Source organism: Ambystoma mexicanum, chromosome 4p (genome assembly GCF_040938575.1).
Source record: "Ambystoma mexicanum isolate Mex_15411 chromosome 4p, UKY_AmexF1_1, whole genome shotgun sequence".
NCBI lineage: Eukaryota > Metazoa > Chordata > Amphibia > Caudata > Ambystomatidae > Ambystoma > Ambystoma mexicanum.
This window is the reverse complement of record NC_090927.1, coordinates 814,020,938-814,045,857: the sequence shown is the minus strand read 5'-3', so window position 1 is coordinate 814,045,857 and position 24,920 is coordinate 814,020,938. Positions and strand designations below refer to the sequence as shown.

The window sequence follows — 24,920 nt, the reverse complement described above, 5'->3', positions numbered from 1 at the left end:
TCCGATTAAGTTATATACCCTAAGGTCAATAAAAGGGTTAGGGCTACAAACACATCCCTGTATGTTTGTGCTTTTGTCTGTGTTACACAACCTCCTTTTTGTTGGCTTACTACATGCAGCACACTGCAATCCTTTTCTATGTTTCCATTTATCACACGTTTCTTTCCGGCTGCTGTGCTGCAATGAAAAGCAGCTCATTGTACGCTCCCTCCATTAGGCAGAGACTGCCTTCTTAATGTCAATAGTCTAAGCAACGATCACAGATTTCCAACCCAACATTATCCTTTACATGTAGCAAAACATGATGCGTTAATATGGTCCGCTAGGTGCTGGCACCCTTTTTCTTTTCTCCACAGGTGCAACATACCTTCCAATGCTCGTTTCCAGCAGCCACAGTTCAAATAAATAGTTTCAAGCCTCGCACTGGACACTAGCTCACACACCTTTGGTTTGGTCAGAGCAGCATGCACACATGAAAAAGTGGAAGAGGGGACAGACCAAGTTAGGCAACAGCTCACCCACTGCCATTTCACAGAGGCAGACTCAGGCATATCATGCCTTGAAGAAGCATCATGATCCAATTCAGCGCCCCAATGGCAAGCAGGCTGGTTTCACCCAGGGTTCTCTTACACTCACTCACAAAGTTGTACCACAAGACCTACTCCTGCTCAACCACACCTCAGATCTACATTGCACAAGTTCCTGTCCCTTTAGGCTTTGTTTTAATCTCTGCCAGGCACCACAGCCTTAGCAGCTATTGCAAGAAAGGAGCAGGTTTGACAAAGTCCTATCAGAGCAAGAGAGAGGGCGTGGGAGAAACAACCCCAGAGGTGATTAATGGGGGCTTCCCCCAGTGCCCCACTCCCCTAACTGTGCCTGCTGATGTACCTAGGTCCTGAGAGCCAAAGATTAAGTGAGGGTGAATGGAATAACACAGCAGCAATCCAGCAGTCTGAGAATTGGGACTTTTGATCAAGGTACCAGGAGAGGTAAAGTCCTTCCAAAACTAGTCAACGAGCCTCTCCAGGGGACCGTTTCTGTACCCAGCCAACTTGAGCGTTAGTGGCACCCACAGTTGGGGGGGCAGGTTTAGAAGTCGTAAACTGAAAACCTGGGAAGTTGCAGAGACACCATCCCTCTAACACAGTAGGAAGCCATAGCACGGTCAGACAAGCAGGAGAACCATTCTTCATGACCTCAATATGGCTTAGCTTAGCCTTTTGAAAGCTCCTTATCTGGAGCTGTCGCACAACTAAAATTAGTGAACGGGGGCCATGGCCAAGATAGCAGAGTGAGAAGACATGCTTCGTGGGTGCTCTTGTGCTCTACTTCCCAGCCAGCCACCAAAACAATGCCTACAGACCACCAACACGAACAATAGAAGATTAAGCCATTGGTGATCAACACCCGTGACTAGAGACAGACTATGATCCTCGCTCCTCAGTGGAAGACATCCTGGCAACTTGTTAAGCTCAGAATCTCATACCGTTACCTTGAGAAATCTGTGTTATAATAAATGGTCTTTATACCACAATTTACGTATTGAGTGGTGTGTTGAATCTCTTCTTGACAAAACTCCCTCTGGTAGAGCATAGACTTGGGAGCCAGATCGAGTACTCCGGATCTCCTTGGGGGCGGAGAGAGCTCAGTGAAGAGACCCAGGGACCGAGGCAGTAGTTCCAAAAGGGGGCCTTTTAAGATCTGCAAGGACCCAGAGTGGAACGACTGTGTGATAAAGGCACATCCATAGCAAAGACAGTAGTTGCACCTGTGGTCACAGTAGAAGCCAAACAAATAATAAGCAAGGCGCAGCAAGCTGCCGATAATTTGTGTGCAACCTGATGCATGCCTGATTCTCTCTTCTTGGTTACATTTTTACTGCCAATTGCCATTAAGGGCCTCATTACACGGATGGCGGTGGACCAAGGTGCCATTAGCACCTTGGTCCATGGCGGTAAAATACTGGCACCGCCTTGGTGGAAAGGGGAATTACCGCCCTATTCCAATGTTGGTGGGGCGGTAATTCTCCCTTCCCCCATTGCCCTTCCCCATTCCCATTTTTGCCCCATAGGGCTCTATGGGAATGGGGAAGGCGCCAATTACGGTACCGCAATTAGCTCCCTGGTCCCTTCGCGGGTTGGTTTTTAACACCTGCAAAAAGCAGGCGTTAAATTCCCCAACCCGCAAAAGGACCTCATAGTAAGGCGGTAAGGGTTTATCGGTAAAATAGGAAGCGGAGTTGCTGCGAGGTATATATTCAAAATCAAATAATTTCCTTCTCATGCATCACCCGAGCCATCTATTCTTCCATTTATTTATTTATTTATTGTAAAACTTCAGTTCAATATATTCTATCGAACTTTTGTTACATTAATTTCAGAAAAAATGAACTCTCCACTCCATACAAATAAATTGTAAACCAAGATCGATGTTATCAAAAGAGATAAAAGATAAAGAAATGAAAGTAAGATCAGAAGCAGACCATAACAAAAAGAAAGTAAACAAAGGAAAATAACAGCCTCAGCAGGTTCATAAGAAAGTATTTGTAGCTCTGGTTGAAACTAGCTGTAAAGATGCGTCGAGAAAATTGATTAGACCACAAGAGAGCTTTATATTCTGGCCTGCTACAACATGCTCCCACCAGACATCGGGCATATAAAGTTGCGGTTTAAATGACGTTCGCGCAGGTTAGTCAACATCGGGCATGCGGTCACTAGATGTTTTAGTGACTCGACTTCGTATGATTTACAGAATCGACAGGTGATGGTTGTTGTCTCTTTGATCTTACGTAGCCAAAGCATTTTGTTGGTGTTTAAGGCGTTCAATTGGAGTCTGAGGAACTGTGACCTGTGGTGACGAGATGGACAGTTCGTAAGATATTTGGGTTGCAGATGTAGTTTCACCAAACCTCTGATGGTCGGCAGAGTGGATTTAAGTGCTAGGCGATTATTATAAGTTATCCAGTCCCATGCAGCTAGCTTCTTTTTGGCATGTTGGGGACGACAAAGTAGCTCTTCTTCGGATATGCCAGCATCTTCCATAATTACATGTAATTTGAATTTCCATGATAGTATTAAGGAAGAGTCAGGACCATCTTCTTCATTCTGAAAGATTTTATATGCAGGAATGGAGGAACAAAGCAACATTTTGCGTAAGGTGGATAATGATTTCCACACGATTGTCATGTAGATTGAATTTAAGGCTAGCTCATATCTCAGAGCTGACATTGAAATAGAATTAGGAAGGCCTAGCACACGCCTCCAGAACATGCCTTCCAATTTTTGCCACAGGTTATGGTTGACATTCGAGACTGAATCTCCACCGAAGGTAAGAGTTCGAATTACCTTCTGGAGGTAAAACATTATTACAGGAGTTGTTGAAAATTTCCCGTAATCCTTGTTAATTTTTGCGCCTTGGATACAGATTTTTTGTTTTGTTTACCAGGTCGCTAATCCAGGCGGCTTCACAGATTGAGCCGTTTACCATTACGCCCAAGTAGCGAATTTACTTGACAACAGTTAGGGCTTTTTTTTCCGATAAACCATCTGGAGCTCTTATCCTTCTTTGACATGGCTCGGCCAATACTCATGATCTTCGTTTTTTCAGTATTTAACAGCAAATCATTAGCAGTTAGGAACTCGTGTAGACGGAGAATCAGGTGTTGCAATCCAATTTTGGTTTGGTAAACCAACACTATGTCGTCTGCATAGACCAAATATTTAACGAAGGATCCATTCAGCTTTGGCGGGAAGCAATGGACAGAAACTAGCCACTTTGGCAAATCAGCAAGAAAAAGTTGGAACAAATCTGCTGCTAGTGGGCATCGTTGTTTGACCTCTTTAAATGTACTTATTGATTCGGTGAGATCACCTTGCGAGTTCACTCTTATTTAGATGTAAGTATTAGAGTGCAGGGCGATTATGGGGTCTAGCAGCTTTTCTGGGCAATGCCAAGATCGTAATTTGGCCCATAATTTGTTGCGATTGACAGCATCAAAGGCTTGGCGGAGAACAACAAAGGCAAAGAAGATTTTTTTCTTGGCCTCCAACGCTGACAATTTTAAGATGGACAAAATTGTGAGGTTTACCTCAACGCCCACTTGGCTCGTGAAGCCCGTTTGGCGACAATCAACTATGCCCGCAGAGAGCGCCCAATTCACCAGACGTTGTCGCAGGGTGGAACCAAAGATTTTCCCGATTGTATCAAGAAGGGCAATTGGGCGATAGTTTGCTGGATCAGCCCGACAGCCATTCTTGTATATTGGCACCACAATTGCTTTTGACCAGGAGGATGGAAGTTCCTTGCTGTTTGTGATCTGAAGAAATAGCCCGTTGATGAATTTGGCCCACAATACTTTGTGCTTTTTAAGCATAAGGTTTGAAATTTTGTCGGGACCAGCGGCTCGCGAGTTCTTTAGTTTAGAGATCAGGCTTTCAAGCTCTTCGCAGGAGGGTGTTCTGTCCCAAACAGCAGGAGTCACTATAATCTGCTTCAGTTCTTCACACACCGGCTCTTCATAAATGGCGGTAAAATAATCTCGCCATTTACTGCATGGGATTTCATTAGAAATTGCTGAAATAGATTTAGAGGAGCCCTTGTTCAGGATTGGCCAAATTTCACGTGTGTTCTTGGTGACAAGGAGTTTTAACATTGTTTCTGCTCGACTTTGGTCAATTGCAATTGAATGCAATCTTAGCCGGTTACGATAGCTCTTACGCCGATCCTTGACTTTCTTTGCCTTGGCACAAGAATTGCTGAGCTCTCTTAATTTGTCGTAGGTCCTTCCTTAGTGATTTTTTTGCTGATGCTATTTCAGCACTGTAAAGATGTTTTGGAGAAGACCCAAGCAGTCTTGAATTCGAGATTTTCAAGATGTAGTCACTCAGCAATGGGGCGTATTCAACGGTGTCCAGCGCTTTTAAACTCTGGCTTAAAGATGCAATTGCTTTGCCGTTTGTGACTAACCTATTGCCTCCGGCATTCGTTTGTAATTGAAAAGGATATTTTTCTGACGCACAGGAACGATCTTCTAGCCAAACAAGCCGTAGCAGATCATGGTCGCTGTGTAACATCGGCTGCACATCAAGAGAAATAGCTTTGTCAAAAAGGTCCCTCGAAGCCCAGATGTAATCTAGGGTATTTGAACTGCACGTACTATGGCAAGTCTGTTTAGGAGGATAGTCGCCATTGATAGATCCATTCATCATTTGACAATTGCGTTGAAGGAGATCGCGGAACCAAATTTGACCTCTACAAATGACTTAATTATCGCCAAGTCGAGCATTTGTCATCATGGCTGGATCCTATCTAAATCAACTACAATTAAGATCACCACATATAAGCACAGAAACGTTGTGATAGGCTAGAAATGTTTCATCGATTTCTGTCAATACTGCATCAATGAAAGATGAAGCTGAAATCATCTCAGGATTCCAGTATCCATTGATCATCAGCAGGTTTGAAGTGGTGTTAGACAGTGATAGTTTAACCAATGTACTTTGAACAAATGGATTAGGATTGGAAGAAGATACTAATGACCACCAGTTCTGTATTTTTAGAAGGGTTATCAGGCCGGCAAAGGGGCGACCTTTGGTATTTTTACCGGCTGGATTTATCAGAATGGTGAATCCATCACAGGACGGTGGGTCGCGTAGCCAAGTTTCCTGTAAGAAGATAATAAACACATTATCCAGAGATTCTTGAAAGGTGTTAAAAAGATGCTTGAATCCGTGCATGTTCCATGAAAGTAAAATTAATTCCTGCTGAGCGGAGTTGGCTCATGGTTACTTTCTAGGCCCATTGGGGAATCTTCGCTCATTTATGGCGTTTCTTTCAAATGCTTGATGTACTGTGGCGTTACGAATGTCTGAAGAGGGCGCTGGAGATTGGCGCAGGGCAGATCGTTGGTCGATCTCGCAAAGCTCTTCATTATCATGATTTGCCTTGAAGGGTGAAGGGGATCTCATAAGAGAGGGTTCAACAGTAAGATCAAAACCATAGAACAAAAGATCCTCATTTGCCTGTAGTAGCACGTTTTTCACAGCTGCAGATAGTATATGGAGAAGAACTTGGTCAGATGATAATTCCGTTATGTATTCCACGATTTTAATATCATCTGAAGAGATTGCTCGTAGTGGTGGAATACATGCAAAAACTTTCAGAATGTTTGCTCGATTCAGATTGACTTTGTTGCCGTCTGAATGAAGATTTTGAAGACAGAGTTTCCACCGGCAAGATGTTTTTGAGGAGTTTGAGGGTACAGAAGCTCTAAGAGCTTGCAACGAGCTAGATTTCGACTGATTCAAAGTTTGTTTAGGATTTAACTTTGAACTTACAATTTGTTAAGGAGCTTTCTTGATGGTGGTAGTAGGCTTACTTACATTGGACCCAGAATGCAACTGTCTCGGGATTCCAGTGGAAACTGATCTTTCCATCACCAGGGGCTCGATTAGGGTAACCCCAGGGGCCACATCAGAAACATCATTGGTATCATCAAGGTCGACCGAATAGGTCGATAAATTGCATAAATCAATGGAAGAGGCAGGCGTGACATTGTTGGTGGAAATATCACTTGATCCTACTCGCCGGCGTTTAGCAGAAGTCTTTGCAGGCTCCGGTAAATCTCCTGTGCCTCTCAGTGGACAATTGGAAGCAGTAGAGACTGCATGAATTGGGTTAACTTTCCGATCAAACAAACTTGTCTTCTTAGGGGTTGTGATGTTTCTTATACATTTTTTCACATGTTGCTGTTCTTGTTTCAGTTGTAGACTTTTTTTCTTAAGTTGCTTGGCTGGTTTTACAGAAGCTCTTTGAAGCTTGATTTCGAGGCTCGATGTAATAGTTTTTGCAGGGCCTTTAAATATGTCAAAGGAATTCCCTGAAGAGGAGACATGGTCGGATGTTTGGGCTTGAACTGGGATCTCAATTGTTGTTGAATTGATGATTTGATCCACAGCAAATTCTGCGTTCATGGTAGAGTCTGTGCCTCCATGGTCGACTGCTAAATTACTCGCCATGGGGCCAGACTGGACCGTGTTTTCAGCAAGCACGGCCGGAACCTCCGAACCATGTACATGTTGAGTTCCAAGCAGATTGTCACGTTTATTGGAAGTTTCCAATAGAAAAGAATTAGCGTTCTTTCGCATCCATTTCACTGATTCAAGCAAGCCATCCATCAGGGAGTCATTTTGACAATGATGGCGAGCTGCTAAATCGCTCAACCTGTCTTGCCATCTCCCACTTATACACCTTTCTTTCTACCACTGCTATTAGACGGATAAGAACCCAATGCAACAAAAAAGATGGCCACAAAAAAGTTTTTAAAAAAAGGCAGAGATGCAAATGGTACAGGAGAGACACTTGGAGACACTACACCAAGACTACACTAACAAAGGTCCAAAGGATGATCCAAATGACACCTTCACATCTGTGAATATCCCCCCAGGCAGCAGAACCGATGGACGCAGAATCTGAAAATAAAATAGAAATCGCTTCTTATGGAGAACGGGTCAATCACACAGAAACATCACTAAACAAGCTGGAAACCAAGGTTTCACTGCTGAAAGACCTTCAGGACACCACAATAGCCCTACAACTAAAATTACAGGACATGGAGAATCGGGAAACAAGGGGTAACACCTTGATTGTTGTGAGTTTTCCAAAAACAAAACATTACCTGGGTGATCTATTAACCTGAAGCATCACCTGCATTTTCGAATTATAAACTACAAAATGCTGGAGATCCTGCAGAGTGCCAATCCCAGGAAAGGAATGCCAATACAGGAACCCATCATGAGACTAAAAGGAAAGCTGATCGCAGAGAACACAGTCGGGGCAATGGTACACAAGTCACAAACATTAAATGCAAGCCAGCTTCAGAAAACCGAGACTGGCACAAGCAGCATTACTTGAATTTGGTTGTCGTAAGTATGTGTGAGGACCTCCGCTAGCTCCGATTACCACTGGGGGGCGGTGGGATGCAGGGAATCTGCAAGCGGCGCAAAAGCCATACAGCTGCTGGCATCACAATTAAACTCCTGTTTGGCAAGCCGATAGGAGCACAGGTGAGCTGGGCTACGAATGTGTGCCATGCCCCCATTTTTCCCTTTTTGTGTTTTTATTTATCAAGTAACGTTATTGTGCTTCTGCAACCAGAACACCCTGTGAAACTGGAGGAAGTGGTGTCTTGACACACTGCTTCCATTTTAGAGAAAAGTGGGCAAAAATAGCATGCTCCGTTTTACTGAATAGATTACAGAATCCACAATAAATCTTATACCTTTGCAAATGCAAACATAGTTTAGACTAGAGAAACAAAAGGCCACACAGACTTACTTGGCTAATATGGACAAGCTCAGTATTAACTTAATCACTTCTGCGATGCAAACGGCTGTGGTGGAGAAGTAGAGATCAGTTCCCACTGTCCTTGTGTAACGTAGAGCTACAATGTAAGTTGAAGCCACCAGAGTCATCACAGTCAAGCAATACAGCTTGAACAGCAAAGAGACATTTTCTGAAAAATAAAACAAACATAAAAGAACAATTCAATTTTTAAAAAACGGGTTTGTATGATAACTGCTGCTTAACCAAAGGTCTACAATGTAGTGCAGTCAATTTGTAAACACCAACATCTCTACAAGTCACAACCTTGCCCTAAGGCCATGCAGCCTAGACTGCTTAAAAAATAATGGCCACTCTAAATGCTAATGACATATACCCCTCCGGTCTCCAACCCGATCATAATGGAGGAACTATGAACTATTTGTGATTATCGAGGGCTTCAAATAGGAAACAAAGACTCCATTCTTCAAAGAACATCTGCACCGCCACTGATCTCGGATGCTGGTAGGCCTCCTTTCCTCAATCCATCTTCTCCCCTCCCCACTACCCTACTGTGGCATTCCCTCTCCTCTGTACAGCTCTGTGTGGAGCTCCACCAAGTTCTGCACTACAGAAGACCCTTGTGCATACATTTCTAAGTTAGCCATTTCTTCTATGTATGTTAGGTTCTTGGAACATGCAGACTTATCCAAAGGGGCAACCATGGATGATCATATTGGAACATATGGGAAAAATAACCTCTGGTAATCTAGAAGGATAGAAAAGCAAGAATGGCATTGTGTTAGCACAAGTGTGAAGAATGTCTCAGATTAGTCGTTCAGAAGGTGGGTACAGTTTTTAGCAAGAGCATTAAATGTGGGGCAGATGGATCCCCTACATTCAGTAATTTCCAAGTTGTTTGGGTAAGCAGGAAATACGTGTTTTGGTGTTTCCTTTGTCCCGAGTTATAGAATCTGTAGGCCCTCTGACAAAGACGTGAGGTGACATCTAAAGATCAATAAAGCACCTAACTGCAGAGAGCGCTTTTCAAAATGTTAACTGGACCTTGAGCGCAATTGCCTCATGCTTTATTGCGTATTGTTCTCTGGTGACAAGATGGCCACATACTGCTCCTCATATATAAATGTACAATATGTCAGTTACGGATGATAGATCATTTAAGATTGTTGCTGTAGAATTAAGTGAACAGGTATTTGGGTCCTCTCAATCATCAGGAATTAGACAGCCTGGGTCAGCGAGACTATAAACATAGCTCCCACTTACCAAAACTAAGAAAGTATGACATCATTAAAATGCAATCTTTTGTGGTGGCTCCACGCTACTCTTCTCAATGTCACTGGGCCTAGTAAGATAGTTGCTTTGTCCTCCCTTGTTTACCCCCCCCTTGCCTCGCCGCGCTCTGAAACACTTGTGTATGGGTGTGACACAAATAAAATATATCATACTCTCAAGTTTGCTACAGCAAAGCAACCCAATACCGTTTATTTATACTTTGGCGTTTTGTACACAGATTTAGGTCTACAGAACCGCTTCATACAGTTATGGAAGAGGAGTGGGAGAGTGGGAGTGTGGGAGTAGGGTGTGTCAATCGTACATCAGCCACAATCCACCCCATCCTACTCCCGCCCGGCGAGGGATGGACAGAGGGTGTTGGGAGCCGGGGAAAACTGCATCATTCAAAGGCCTTGTAGTGGTTGTATACCATGGTTGCATTCTCGATGTAATGTTAATGTGAGGATTGCAGTCCCTCAATACCTGTACCATTTGTAGACTGTGCGTGTTGAAGCCCTTGTTTTTTTTACTTTCCCTGGGGTTGGGGGGAGTGGGGGTCCCCATGATATTTGCTCTGGAGGCGCTCATTGCTTCGAGCCCACTTTGCAGTCCTGTATTGTCAAGTCATGCAGTTAAGATATTTTGAGAGGGAATTGCTTTAAGTTCTATTGTGAGCTCTAGGAGATCCTTTCAGTGTTTTATGTTTTCAGGGCAGCATTCCACAGGTTTTGGGAGACACCACTCACCCCAAATCACTCGTAGGCATAAACGGAAATGTGTACAGGGTTAACAAAAAGATACAATACTTACAATTATCCTTGTATGGAAAACATTACACCCACGTGAGCAGATGAGAAACTGACTGTTTAGCAGTGTAACATACCTTTGCAAAATGTCCAGTCACTCATGGATACCAACCAAATTTCCAAAACGAATATCAAGTAAGTACGAAGCCCAAAACTATTACACATGCCTGTATTAGAATGAGTTACACAGATGCGATATTAGCCCATGACTAATTCATATTCCACATTCATAGAAAATAGAACAAGACCCTCCCCTTCAAGGAGCCCCTTCCTACACTCCTCTGAAATAACCGAGCAAAGTGTCCCTCCTGAGGACCAGCCTTCCCTCCCTCAGCACTGTTCCATATTCCCCACCAACTGTAAATGCCAACTATTCCCGACACCCTAAATGGTTATGTCAGTAGTAAATGCAACATTGTAAGGGCGGTTACTCCTATAACTGTTTAATGTATTGCTGTAGTCCCCTACTGATGTAAAGCTCTGCTGCTTACAATGTTATGCTTGCACTCGATAAATACCCAAAACAAAGGAAATCCCCTCAACGGCTCTTGCATTTTACAAACAGCTCACCCACTACAGAGAACTCCTAATGACACAGATTGAACAATTCTAGGCACACTGAGGCACTCGCCAAAGAGGAAAGCAGACCAGAATATCAAATCTCCAAATAACCAAAGGGATAGCAGTGTGGATGTGACCAATTTATCTTCCTTATACCCGATTTATCTGTCAAATCGTCCTGTCAGCGAGTACCCATTTGAAAGCTACATTAGGTAGGTGGAATGAAAGTTAGCCAGATGCATGCACGACAATCCTCTCCGCTGGTTAATAAAGGAGTGGTCCCTGCTCAGGCAATAAGGAGAGTACATAGGGACTCTAAGAGTCCTCGTCTGGGCCCTGTTGCCGTAGTCTTCAAAGATCCCTTTCTTGGAGACCGTTCCCCTAGCCTCTCACAGCGGATCACACATTCAATTCTTCCCTAATATTCTAGTCTCTCAGACTCTTCACTCTGCCTCCTAGCATATCCAGACAAATCAGTGTGCATTCTAGTTTTGTCATGCAGCATGCTCTGAACGGCAATGGCTCAAAAATAAATAAATCTACTTTTGACATTATTTTGATATAGAACTAATACGAACTAGTCAAGGGTGCTACATGCAGGGAGGCTTAAACAGGAAGCGAGGGATGCATTATGCGAGTCAGCTAGAACAGACTTTGCACCAGCGATGTGAGCAAGAACCATCACTTGCGCTACCAGCCTGAAAACTTAAATGAGGATACTTTTGTTTTCCTTTTTAGGGGCTGAAGTTTATAGAAAATGGTCATGATAATCCTAGAGATGGGAGGTTTGAGAAATCAGTGGTTGTTTGGCGTACAGCCCAAGGGATTGAGGCACTTGAGTTGGAGAGTGCTTCTCTGGCTAGGACTGGTCCATCCTAGAGTAGAAGAGACGGCATTTATGGTGAGATAATTCATGCAAGAGAATCTAGACATCCAGGTTTGTTTTAGTCTGTGCATTGTCTCACTGCCGATTATGTCCTTAACAGCAATGCTAGGATAAAGATGGAAATGCTGGGTAAGGTGTATATGTTGATGGATACAGGCCTCAAAATGTGCACTTGCCACTAGTGGTTAGCTAGGGATATTCAATTCTCAGCAAGTAAAATACATTGTACTGTGTGTATGCGGATAGAGGAGGGGGCAACTGGATTTTTATGCCTGGCTAGTAGCTTTCAGTTTACAATTGTGTACCCTGGATGAATGGCAATATCAAAGCCAGGCACCAATGACCACAGAAGTTCCTGGGGAATCTGAACAGCATGGGTGACGGCATCAAGCGCCGGAGCACCATGCACAGAATGAAGACTCAATTTTAACACATTGCAACCTTTGGAATATGAAATATGAGGTTCAGTCTGTACCAATCCACTGGGGAAAGTAATGTCCCCAGGTCCACCATTTCAAATGCTTGAGAAAAGATGTGCTCATGTGATGCAGTGTGCCATTCAGCACCTCAATGATGGTCCCGTGTGCTGCTTCTTGATCTGAAACCCAAAATGGATCCATGCCTAGGTGGTTCAGTTTAGTGAAGTGGGGCAAATGTTATGTTACTAGGCTTTTATGCTGTGCATACTGCCTCCATATTAGTTTAAGCACCTGCTGTCAGCTTGTCAGCGGTGCAGCATACCATGTCCCTCCGAGGGTTTTCCAAACCTCAGTCTACTATAGGAAAGAAAAGAAGCAAGGTGAAGATAAGGGAAGGGGAAAGCTGGAAACAGATGATAGAAACAAAGAGGTGGGGATGCAGCAGAGGTGGTGTGAACGAGGATGTTTTGCGATAGCCTGGGTACACGGCCTTCCTGTTTGGTAGAACCTAGTTATGCAAAAATGGAGCAGCTGGACTTAAGTATTACAATAATTTGGTTGCGTTTTCAGGTCAGATTTGGAGAATTCCATGTTAGCAAATAAAATAATGTTCTACATTTACTATTAGACGCAAAATGCATGGAGTTCAATGTTCTTCCAATTGCCAGAATCGGTTACCGCGTTTTTAAAACACAACAATTTTCGTTGCGGCTCTGTTCACTGTGGTTCACCTCAGCAGTTGTTGCAGATTGTTTTTAAAAATAAATATATGTGTTGTGTTTTTGGAGTGATTTGGGGGTGGTGGATGGGGTGGCCTCGGTGTGTTAGATGGGGTGTTGGGAAGGGCCCCCCCCCTATCGCCACCCCAATTGAAAAAAAAGGAAAACTCCAAAAATGGCCAGGGTGAAAACAGCACAGTGAAAATAGCCGTTGTGAAAATTGACGCAATTAAAACATGTGAAACCCCAAACCATTTCTTTTTTACATTAGATTTCTTGCTCAAAACAATCCAGCGATAGACCTCTCGTGGATTATAGCGAAAATGTGGAACCCACCAACGACATGTGCAAAGTTATAACAGATACACTGAAAGGCACAGCAGGCAATGCATCAGAAGGAAGGGTGTGCTAGTAGCAAACTCACAGTAAAGCCTTATTTCCTACGAAGGCGATAAAGCACTTTCCCCACAATTTCCCTCAAGTCTGAATTGTTGGCCAGGTGTTCTGTATACTGGTCAGAGGTTAAACGCATTTCAAACTAGAAAACTAGAGAATATAAATGAGGCACATTTTCCCCAACTCTTGGCCAGCTTCCATAGAGACCTAGTGAAATGGCAAAAACTCACAATCTCCTGGATGGGTAGATTTAATGCGATCAAGATGATCTGCCTTCCAAGGTTCCTATACCCATTTCGAATGGTCCCCATAAAACTCCCAGACACATTTTTCAAAGAAGTGAAAAGAGCTATCATTAAATTCTTGTGGCTAGGGAAAAAACCAAGGATATCGTATATATTCTCACCTTGCTCACAGAAAAAGGTGGCGTGGGTCTCCCCGACCTCCAGCGGTATTACAAGGCGGTCCAACTGAGAATACTAATCCCCCACCTGAGAAGGAGTAAAGAACTACAATGGGTACACTTAGACAACCACAACTTGATCCCGGTTACTCTGGCGGAATGGCTGTGGGTCCCCAGACACAAACTCACACGCAAACTCCAGACCCACCAGATACTGGGCACAATATGGGATATCTGGAGAGAAGGCGCAGACATGAAAGGGATCACCACATGGCCCTCCCCATTAAGCCACATATGGTCCCCGGGTATATGGGAAGAAATTCATGACCATCCTAGATTCCAAGTGTGGTACGATGCAGGTTTGGAGAGGGTCGGATAATTGTGGCGAAACCGGAAATACATCACGATCACAGAGCTTGAAGAAGCACTAAAGATCCACCCACTATCAGTCTTTCTCTTCCTGCAACTAAAGGGCACTCTCTTGAGGAAAGAATGGGCTGACAAAATCCAGAGGGATCTTACCCCCTTTGAAAAACCTTTGTATACAATGTCTGGAACCAGGGCGGCGATATTCGGTATGTATAGCGCATTACTGGAGGTGGGAGGGGCTCGACCGACAATCTCAAACATAGATGGGAAAGGGACCTGGGCATAGAGCTAGACCCTGAGGACTGGAATAGCATCTGTAGGGGAGCGTCCCAAGTATCAATAGCAGCGCAATACAAACTCCATGCTGTTAAGCTCCTCCACGGGTGGCAATATGACCCTCATAGACTAAAATGTTTCAGACAAGGAGCCCACTTTGTTGGCGCCAGTGCAGAGAGAGGGCGGATTATTGGCATATGTGGTGGGGGTGTCCCCGTGTTCGGACATACTTGGAAGAAGTCCTTAGTTGGATCAAAAGGGTGGAAGGGATCTCCAGAGAAACCACCCTGCTCCTGGGTCTGTTCGGCCGCGAGCAGTCTGCGGGGGAGATAATCAGACTAAAGGTATAGCAGCCATGCTGCTGCTGGCAGCACGGACAGGCTCAGTCACCCAGTGGAAAGCGGATATTCTCCCCAGCCTGAGAGAGTGGGTTGCAGTGGCGACCAACATATACACAATGGAGCAAATTACTGCCACTCTTCACGGAAAAGCAGCCCAGAATAAGATGATGTGGAGCAATTTTGTAGGGGAATACTTGGCTGAATCCTCTCCGGACCCTGAGTCACAGAAACACTAACAACACGTTCGTAGTCTGCTCCTAATACTTCCTATTGTAAGAGATGCCCCTGGGTAGCTGAAACCACTGACTTTATAGTTACCAAAACTGAATGAACAATGATGAAAATGCGGAATGTCTGTTCTCAGCAACAACCAAGTAGACTTGTGAAATGTGAAATGTATAACTCACTGTCGAAACTCTGCTCGGAGAGGTGGGGGGAGGGAAAAGGAGGGATGAAAACAAATGAGTTGGAAAGTTAATTGTAAATGTAAACCAATTATTCTGCCTTGTTGAAAATGTAATTAAACCAGAATTTGGAGAAAAAAAACAAAACGTTTCAAACTAATTTCATGTATTATCAATGTAGTTACTTATAAACGGCAATTGAACCCTACACACTCCGTTAATGGTTGTCTTCATGTATGTATAATTGATAAAGTGTGACGTTCACCCATGGGCATCTTGGCGCTAGGCAGAGCAGGAGAGAGACTACAAAGTCAACTCAAGGTCAAAACAAATACGTCTTCAGAGAGGGTCGTCCTAAGTGGCCCAGAGAAACGTAGGAAGGGAGTTCCACAGTTAAGCAGAGATGATGGAAAACACGCCCACCAATGCGTGCATACATGGAGCGCAGAATAACCACCAAGCAAGCACGGGGCGAACATAGGGTCCAGAAATTCCACACCCATTCCATAACTGGCACAGTGAACCACACAAAGGGATTTAAAAGATATCCGCTTGGTCACCGGGAGGCAACAAAGAAGCAGGAAAGCATGGGGATATCACTGGGCCAGTGTGCCCACCCTCGTGGGTTCACAGTGGCCACCAGGAACCGACGGATAAGATAAGCCTGTTGGCCCCAGGTACAGCGTGTTACAATAGTCCAGGGCCAAAAGCACCAACGAACTGATAGGGTAGAACTTTCCTCAGGACTTTCATTTGGAAATGGGCTTGTTGGCACACAGCACCAATCTGCTTATCCCCTGAAAGAGTGGTAGAGATTCTGACGCCAAGATCTTTAATGACAAACTGGGGTGGAAAAAGGACCAAGGGAAGAGGGCCAAAACATGGGGATCCACAAAGCAGCCGCAGAAGGAGGGCCCACCACCAACTATATATTCAACACCAGCACAACCCCATCCACCTGAGCGGGAGGGATCTCAAGAAAACCCACTGCCTGGGGGCAATCAAGAACATGCAAAGAAAGGTGGAAAAGAACACAGATAGGAGTAAACACAAATTCTTTTAACAGGGAGAAGAGGACAGGAGATGTAATACACCAAATGGAAGTACAAATAATAATCCTTCTTAATTCATGATAAATAACAATTAAAAAACATATCAACATTACAACTTGACCAAATCACAATGACGTACACATTATACATAGACCAAATGCATGTATACAAGGTGCAAGCTAATTGCACCTACAAACAATCCTCAAATCTAAATGGCCCTTATGACCACTACTAATGACCTCAACACATAAAACCTATATATACACATAATGCCCTAAATTGCATCAACCTAACGCTACATGTTTCAGTCCATAGTCCTATAAATGGAGGACCTTCCTCAGGGGTACCAGAAGTCAATTGTAACGTAGAAATGGACAATGGTACACTCCAACACCCCAACTCCACGAGCTCCAATCAATAGGAGAGCTTGGGTCTGAGATTCTAGAAATATGTAGCTTCAATGCAATGATCTTCAAACGCAATTCCAAGCAAACAATCTACCATTCTAAAAAACACAAAGATGGAAGCACCAATTATAACTAGTGAAATGTGCGATTCCACCAACAACGCCCTCACCCCACCCTATCCAAATGTGCAAAAATAAATTGATGAATCCATAACCTCCAACATACCATGTCAGTCTATGCCTGTATCACACATCAGTTAAGACAGGCTTTGCCAATTCAATAGGGACCTCAAAAGTAGGTCATTCCATAAAGGAATTAATTCGACTCCTAGAATCTGTGTGGGCAAACCAAGGGAAAAGTATTAACCATTACTGATGGGGGCTACTATACCAAACACTAAATGATTTAGTGCACATCACAAACATGAGGACCACTAGCCAAGGTATAATACTGCAACCCAAGGCGTGTAGACCAGAGGACAGCCATTCCATCACCAGAGCGATAACCGGGAAAATTCCAATGCATAGTGGTAGTGAACAGATCACAGACACGCACCTCATGGTGAACTCCATAGCACCAGGGTAAACATGCTTAACCAAACACACATCACGTAACTTGCACAATTAAATGGCTGGAGAATGTAAATATATAAATGTTAAGGACCACAGTCTCTCTTCCAGTATGTGATATCCAGCTAGTCTCCCATTTCTTAATTCTCATAGTGCTCAATGTTCAGTGTCTAGAAAAACACTCCACATAGTAGGGAAAATGTTCATACATGTACGCACTGCATTCAAATGATGGCAAGCTGAAACAATTCTCATAAGCAGTGGTTATGCCCACATTCTGGCTGATGGTGACCCCGAAACACCCAACAAACCTAACAAATGGGGGCTTCCTTACCTTCAAATGACACTAAGTTACCACATCGCAAAGTCACGGAACAAACCTAGTCATTGGCAGAGATCCACAAGCAGTGCTTAATTTAGGCAGCTGAAGGCTTGAAACGAGTCACTTGTGGCAAATTACGTGATTGTGGCATATGCATGATGTGGGCCCTGCACAATGCGGACCGTTTAGCCAATCAGATCCGGCAGGGATGCCGGTCAGGCATAGAAAAAGCCTAACACCTCTGTTTTGTTGCCATTCAGCATGAGCCAATTACTACTCATCCAATCCCCCACTGCTGCCAAATACGCCCTAAAGTGGGATGCGGTCTCCACGAGCAAAGATCGAGAATGTGTGTGCTGTCAGTGTAAGAATAACAGTGAAAGCCATGGGTGGATATGAGTTTGGCCAGAGGCTGAATGCAGACATTAAACAAGATGGGTGAGATAGCAGACCCTTTGGTGACACCACAGGTGAGAAGGGAAGGGGCCGACCGAAAAGGTGGGCATTGGAGAGTGAGTGTGACTGCGTCCGGTCAAACAAGAAAGATCTGAACCAGGAAAAAACCACGCCAAAGATGTTGGTCCTTGCAAGGCACTCGAACAGGACCAAATGATCGATGGTATCAAAGGCGGCGGAGAGATCAGGAAGAATGAATCACACACAATAGAAACTGCAGGAACAGCGTTTCACACTTCTCATGCAGCACTCATCACAACATGACTGGTCCAGCCCGAACTGTTTCTCTGCATTCTACACTATTGTACCATTGAATTGCACCAAAGCGTTCTTTATCCAAAACGTAGTATACACTACTTTTCAGACACATTCAATAGAACCTTGCCAATTTCACAAATATAACTCAATATGTGTATATATATATATATATATATATATATATATATATATATATATGGAAAAACAAGGAAAGGTGCGCACTCCAATTCTCTGCATGACCTTCCAGGCCACTGGTGTACTCCTCCGACCGGTTTCTGTGCCAATACACGTCATCAGGGAGGCTGGGTGGACTTGCAGCTCACCGCAGGTGCGGGTGATAAAAATCTGCTGCAAGGGCTACTGGTAGATGTAGTCATCTGGTCAGCAGAGAAAACGCTCACGCCCAATCCCACAGTGGAGAAAGGGGGGGAGTGTAGCCTCAAGTGAGGCACTCCAAAGCCGGGCATATATAACCCTGGTGCGGCTTTTTTTTCTCCTCTTTTTTCAACACATTTGCAAGTTTTCTGAAGGGTGGAATCTTCAGAAATCTTATAGGGTGCTGCACCGGGGTAATATATGCCCAACTTTGGAGTGCCTCACTGTAGGCTACTCCCCCCCCTTTCCCCATTTATGGGATTGGGTGTGAGTCTGTTCCTTGCAAACCTGATGACTACAGCTACCAGAAGTCCTTGCAGCAGAATTATCACTAAGTGTTAACACCTGCACTTGCTGTGAGCTGCAAGTTAAGACAGCCTCCCTGATGACGTGTATTGGCACAGAAACCGGTCGGAGGAGAACACCTGTAGCGTAGCTGAGAAGGTTTACTGTGCAGGGAACTGGAGTGCGCCCCTCTCCTCTTTTTTCAACACATTTGCAAGTTTTCTGAAGGGTGGAATCTTCAGAAATCTTATAGGGTGCTGCACCGGGGTAATATATGCCCAACTTTGGAGTGCCTCACTGTAGGCTACTCCCCCCCCTTTCCCCATTTATGGGATTGGGTGTGAGTCTGTTCCTTGCAAACCTGATGACTACAGCTACCAGAAGTCCTTGCAGCAGAATTATCACTAAGTGTTAACACCTGCACTTGCTGTGAGCTGCAAGTTAAGACAGCCTCCCTGATGACGTGTATTGGCACAGAAACCGGTCGGAGGAGAACACCTGTAGCGTAGCTGAGAAGGTTTACTGTGCAGGGAACTGGAGTGCGCCCCTCTCCTCTTTTTTCAACACATTTGCAAGTTTTCTGAAGGGTGGAATCTTCAGAAATCTTATAGGGTGCTGCACCGGGGTAATATATGCCCAACTTTGGAGTGCCTCACTGTAGGCTACTCCCCCCCCTTTCCCCATTTATGGGATTGGGTGTGAGTCTGTTCCTTGCAAACCTGATGACTACAGCTACCAGAAGTCCTTGCAGCAGAATTATCACTAAGTGTTAACACCTGCACTTGCTGTGAGCTGCAAGTTAAGACAGCCTCCCTGATGACGTGTATTGGCACAGAAACCGGTCGGAGGAGAACACCTGTAGCGTAGCTGAGAAGGTTTACTGTGCAGGGAACTGGAGTGCGCCCCTCTCCTCTTTTTTCAACATATATATATATATATATATATACACACATACATACATACACACACACACTTAGTCTTTGTCATTGCTTTTTCATCAATCAGTGAACGACGTTCCAACATTCCATTAGGTTCTCACTTGTGAGAAGTGGCTGCATGTAAAATGCATCTGCAGTTGCCAGAGGAGCATAGAAACAGCTGGCCATGTCTCTATCGGAAGCTATACATTCCCACATCTAGGGTTGGAGTAGAACTGCTCAAAAAGGAAACAGATATTCACAGATGTGTCTGCTCTAACCCTCCATCTACGTAATTACGTACAAAGCCTGAAACTGCGAGTTAGCCTACTGCTGCACAGGCTTCCCAGAAATATGAACCAGACAGAAGTAATACCTCAGAAAACAACCAGTAAATAAAAAAAGCTTACAAATAGAGACCGTCTGGTAAATCATTAGCATGCAGCCCCTTGAAGTCCCAAATCCATGCGACTCTCTCCTTCACTTAACATGCATTTAAAAAATGTTGAGGATTTGGCTATTTGACTTTCTCGCAATTAACAACCACATCCTGGGTATTGTAAACATAAGCCTTAACCTACTGGCAACAATCTAACCTGTAATTAGAAGTGAAAAATGGGAGTGCATGTGGTCTTTGAAGACTTTGGGCTCTTGAAATTTAAATAGGCAGGTGTGATGCTCTGTGATGGATATGAGATGGATGGTTGGATTTCCCTATGGGTGCAACATCGAGTTCTACCTTATTTGACCCATAGTGCCCCAAAAAAAGAAATGAAATTCGGAAAGGCCAGTCTGCTTTTGCCCATTGGTAATATTAACATTTTCCAGGACCACAAGTTTCTTTGATCCCCAGATAAACACTCACTGTCCATTCTACTTCTGGTACCTTTAAATAAATCTAGTTGGCCACCATATAATTAATGGGCGCCTGGTGTAATTTTAACCCCTAGACATTCAAGCAGTGGAAGGAGTCGGGTGGAGTCATTATCTTGGGAGATTGTAAGCAAATTAAGCATGAAAGCCAAAGGTCTGTGCCAAATTGTGGATGGCAGCAGAGCACGTTCGGTGCTAGCGGAATACACTGCAATATCTGAAAATACTCCCAGCCTTGGTCTTGCTCACAGATATCAAAAAGCGAGCATGGTGCTTAAACCTTCTGAAAGTCTACAAGAACGATTGCAGACAGAGAGCAAACATGCCCAGTAACAACGGGTATCCTTGACCTGTTCCCAAGCTCTATGTGGGCATTTCTACAGAGCCAGACGTGGGTATATTTGCAATGTGATATAAACATGTTGTACCCTTGAAAAAAGACACGGACACAGAAGTGTTGCCAATATAGTCCAAATAATCACCCACATTTTGAAAGCCCTCATGGTATCAGGAAGGATTGCTACCAGGGGCAGCTTCACAATTACAACAACCACTAGCATAAAGAAGGCTACATTGGGATGGTCCGTTTTAATGCAGACCCACAACATATCCTTTTTGATCAAAATACATTGAAATCAATAGTGACAGGGGCGAGTTGACTGGTTAATACTTGGAAAATAATCTTACCATGCACATGGACGAGGGGTATAGGGGAACGGGACCACCATAAAAGATTCTTTATTTCAGCAATACGATTGTTGGGCGTCTCATGTCACAGGGACACATTTCGGTCACAAGTGTCCTTATTATCTCTATTGCAACAGGTAAATGGCTCAATGTTATACACTTCTCTGAAATAATGCCATCCTGCCCTGGGGTTTTGTTATTTGGTAGTTGTGTGATTGCATCAGTAATTTCCGGACATAAAATCGGAAGCTTGACCTTCATTGTGATTATCCATGACTAACTGGACATTTTAATAGAATCTAGGTATGTATTAGTAGCTGTGATAAAGTTACCACAGCTTTAACAATCCACAGCCTGATTCATGGAATTATTTGCGCGTAAAAAACGCACATTTGCTCGTCTCTCTGCCCGAAAATCCCCGTTTGAGATATGGGGATTTTCGGGAAGAATGGCGCGCAAATGTGCGTTTTATGCGCAAATAATTTCCATGAATCAGGATGACAGTTTCTTATAGAGCCACACACACACTTTTGTAGACCGTCACCCAGTCTTTCACTTTTAGTTCTAGTGTTTTTCAAGCTAGGGCAAGGATACAGCCGAGACTAGCATTTCTCAAAATTAGTTTTTTGGGGTGTTTCCATTTATTAATAACCGTTTCCTGGCTTTTGCCATAAGATAAGTGTTTGTTTATTGTTGGCAAACACAATTGGCTACAAGCACTGCTTCATGGTACATGTTCTCACAGCTCAAAGTACTGCACAACAAGAAGGTTATCAACAGAACATCTTACAATGTTTTTCATTAATTGCTACTTTCATCAGTGTTATTACATTGCACATCATTTGCCTACCAAATTTCCCAAATGGTTATGTAACACGTATTTGAGCCGGGAAGCTCGGGAAGCTGTGGAATTCCTTCCATACGTCCTTGGGTCTAGATGCCACAGACAAAGTTGTTACAAACAGTTCTCCAAAGTGCTTAGCCCATACCAAATCATGCAACCCCTATTGAGGAAGCTTCTCTTGAGTCTTCCTGAAATAGTACCCCATACCCTAAAAAGCGCACTCATAGCAGATGGTTGCAACAGACTGCCTATAACCTCAGCCATAGTTGCATAAATCTGGACCCATAATTCTAAAAGTCTAGGGTAGTTCCACAACATATGTAGACAGTCAGCCATTTGCCATCAACAATGTGAGCACAGACTATCCTTTTCCAAGTGCATTTTCCTCTAATACAAGTGTTTAAAACATAGATTTGATCGAAAAGGTATTCTTGTCTTGGACCCTAAATAGCAAGCAGACCACGTGCATTAGGCAGTTTGATAACGTAGTCACTTCTCTTACAGATTTGTTGTTTATTCTTGTTTGCCGTATTAAGACACGTCACATCCCCATGTCGCATCACTTTGATGGTGTCCAACACAATATTGATACATGCACAAACTGTGTGGAGAAGGAACAATGAATGGTTGCATTTCTGTGTTGGAGTAGGAAAGATCGGATTTATAAGGTAGAACTGGAAAGCACACTGCAGAGGAGGTGGGGGTCCAGAATGCAGATATTTATGAGCACTGCATGATCCAATATCAGAATAGTGTCGACAGTGGTGGGTGTGTTGTGTAGAAACAGCAAACATTTACAAAAGGATCACTACATTCCTTATAATTAATAGTTCAGAAACATCCTACTTCTGTTTTGGCAATTAAATTACAAAGTGCAGGTGCAGTGTACTAAACATATAGCCATAAATATAAGTAGCAAATATTTGAGATCTCTTTGGGGTGGGACAGTGTCTTTTACAGCAACGTATGTCTCCGATATTCAACCATCTAAAGTGGTCCCTCCTACCAGTCTCGGACTGGCCTATAGGGCAATGCCTGGAATCAAAAACGCAACATTTTTGGTCAAAGTGGGCAACTTTTCTGGCCAACGGGGACCAGTTTCACGAGTTACTTCACTATGCGGCTAGTAGTTTTGACCAATGGTGCTGAATAAACTTTCTTTAAATTGCACAATCTGCATCACATTCTATAAAGACAAAAACTCCCCTTGGGTAGTTCAAACGGTCACAAAAGGAATGAACTGCCATTTGCAACATTGTGCCATGTTTTCATTGGTGCCCAAAACAATTTTATGCCCCAGTCCAACTCTGACTCCTACATATCACACACATTCTACAAGTTAAAAATTCTTCCAATAGTTGTTTTAAACGCATGTCTTCCTGTTCTGGAGCATTCTTCTACAGCATTTATATTGGTAATTATGGAACAGTGTGCTATTTCAAACAGAAATGACTTAAAAATCAGGCAATAACAGAGAGCAGAGTAAGTCCAAGGGTAAAGTGTCTTTAACAAAAGAGCATTTTTGGATTTAATGATCTATAGTGTGCTGTGAAGGGGCAAGAGTAGGACATCATTTTGACCCAGGGGACATTTATTGCGAATTTACAAATTATATAGAGTTGCCCTGAGGGCAGAATGCAAGATAGGTGGACTGGGCAGTTAGTTTGGATAGGAGAGTCAGAGGGTTTGGAGAGGGCTCCTTAAGAGTTCCACTGAAGAGATTGTTTGGATGGCCAGGGGCAGACCATTGAAGTGGAATGGTTGGGGGGTGGGGGAGGGAGAAGGAAAGAAGGATCTGTGTGCAGGTCTCCATACAAGATTTTTCTATGAGCCAAGCCACAGACATATAAAAAAAGTACTAACATATTATAGCAACATAAAATGTTGATGCAGGATTCGTCATCACAAAAGAAGGACTGATCGGAAAGTCCTAGTCTTGCCCGACTTGATGAGCAACTTCTCCAAGAGCAATGTGAATTATTCAATATAAATACACTACACCAGAGTCAGAGACGTTTTTATGGGAGATGGGGGGGCCCATACGGCTGCCTGATCTAAAGTAAGAATCTATTGTTCACCAGACTTAATTCTGCCTTGATCAATTAATCATGTAATGCTTTCTATGCTCACTGTGGAATACATGGTTTGTGTGTTCCGTATGGTACAACTTCTATAGCATTCTTTCCTTCCTCTGGGAATTATGTTGATCATGTGCAATAGCCAAAGTTGAAATCCATATTGCTAAATTGAGTGCCACAACGGTTCAGAAGTTAACTCAGTGTGTTAAGCACTCATTGCAGAGATATGTGTTCATATGGAAGATTAGAAGAGCACATTCCAGCAAGGCTGGCTGAACATTTCCTATGTCTGAAGTTTATAAACCTATCTGCATATATAATGTACTTGGTTTTGCAGCATAAGAGGTGCTATTATCAGCAATGTTCCAGCAACAGATGGGGGTTGCTATCTATAAAAACTAACATGTCATTCGTATGATGAAGGTATAGAAATTGGTTTGTTCAGATGGGGCATTCTAAAACCTAGGCAATCCCCTCCAAAGATGAGCATAAACTATTAGTCCAAGAGGTGAATAAGTATCCAAATTCAAGACTGTGGAACCAAAGTGTTCATGCTTGTATCCTCGCTTTGCCAGCAGATGATAGTGATCCTGGTCAAAACATAA

At 43.6% G+C, this 24,920-nt stretch overlaps 1 protein-coding gene across 2 annotated transcripts in view; it reads right to left on the bottom strand.

The window, feature by feature from the left end:
* The window catches only part of SLC35A1 (solute carrier family 35 member A1), a 383,699-nt gene that overhangs the window by 280,106 nt on the left and 78,673 nt on the right, over nucleotides 1-24,920 (bottom strand). For both annotated transcript variants that reach the window (XM_069606380.1, XM_069606381.1), the window contains exon 2: nucleotides 8,335-8,512. In XM_069606380.1, coding sequence (XP_069462481.1) covers nucleotides 8,335-8,512 — 178 coding nt within the window. The remainder of the gene's footprint in view (nucleotides 1-8,334; nucleotides 8,513-24,920) is intronic.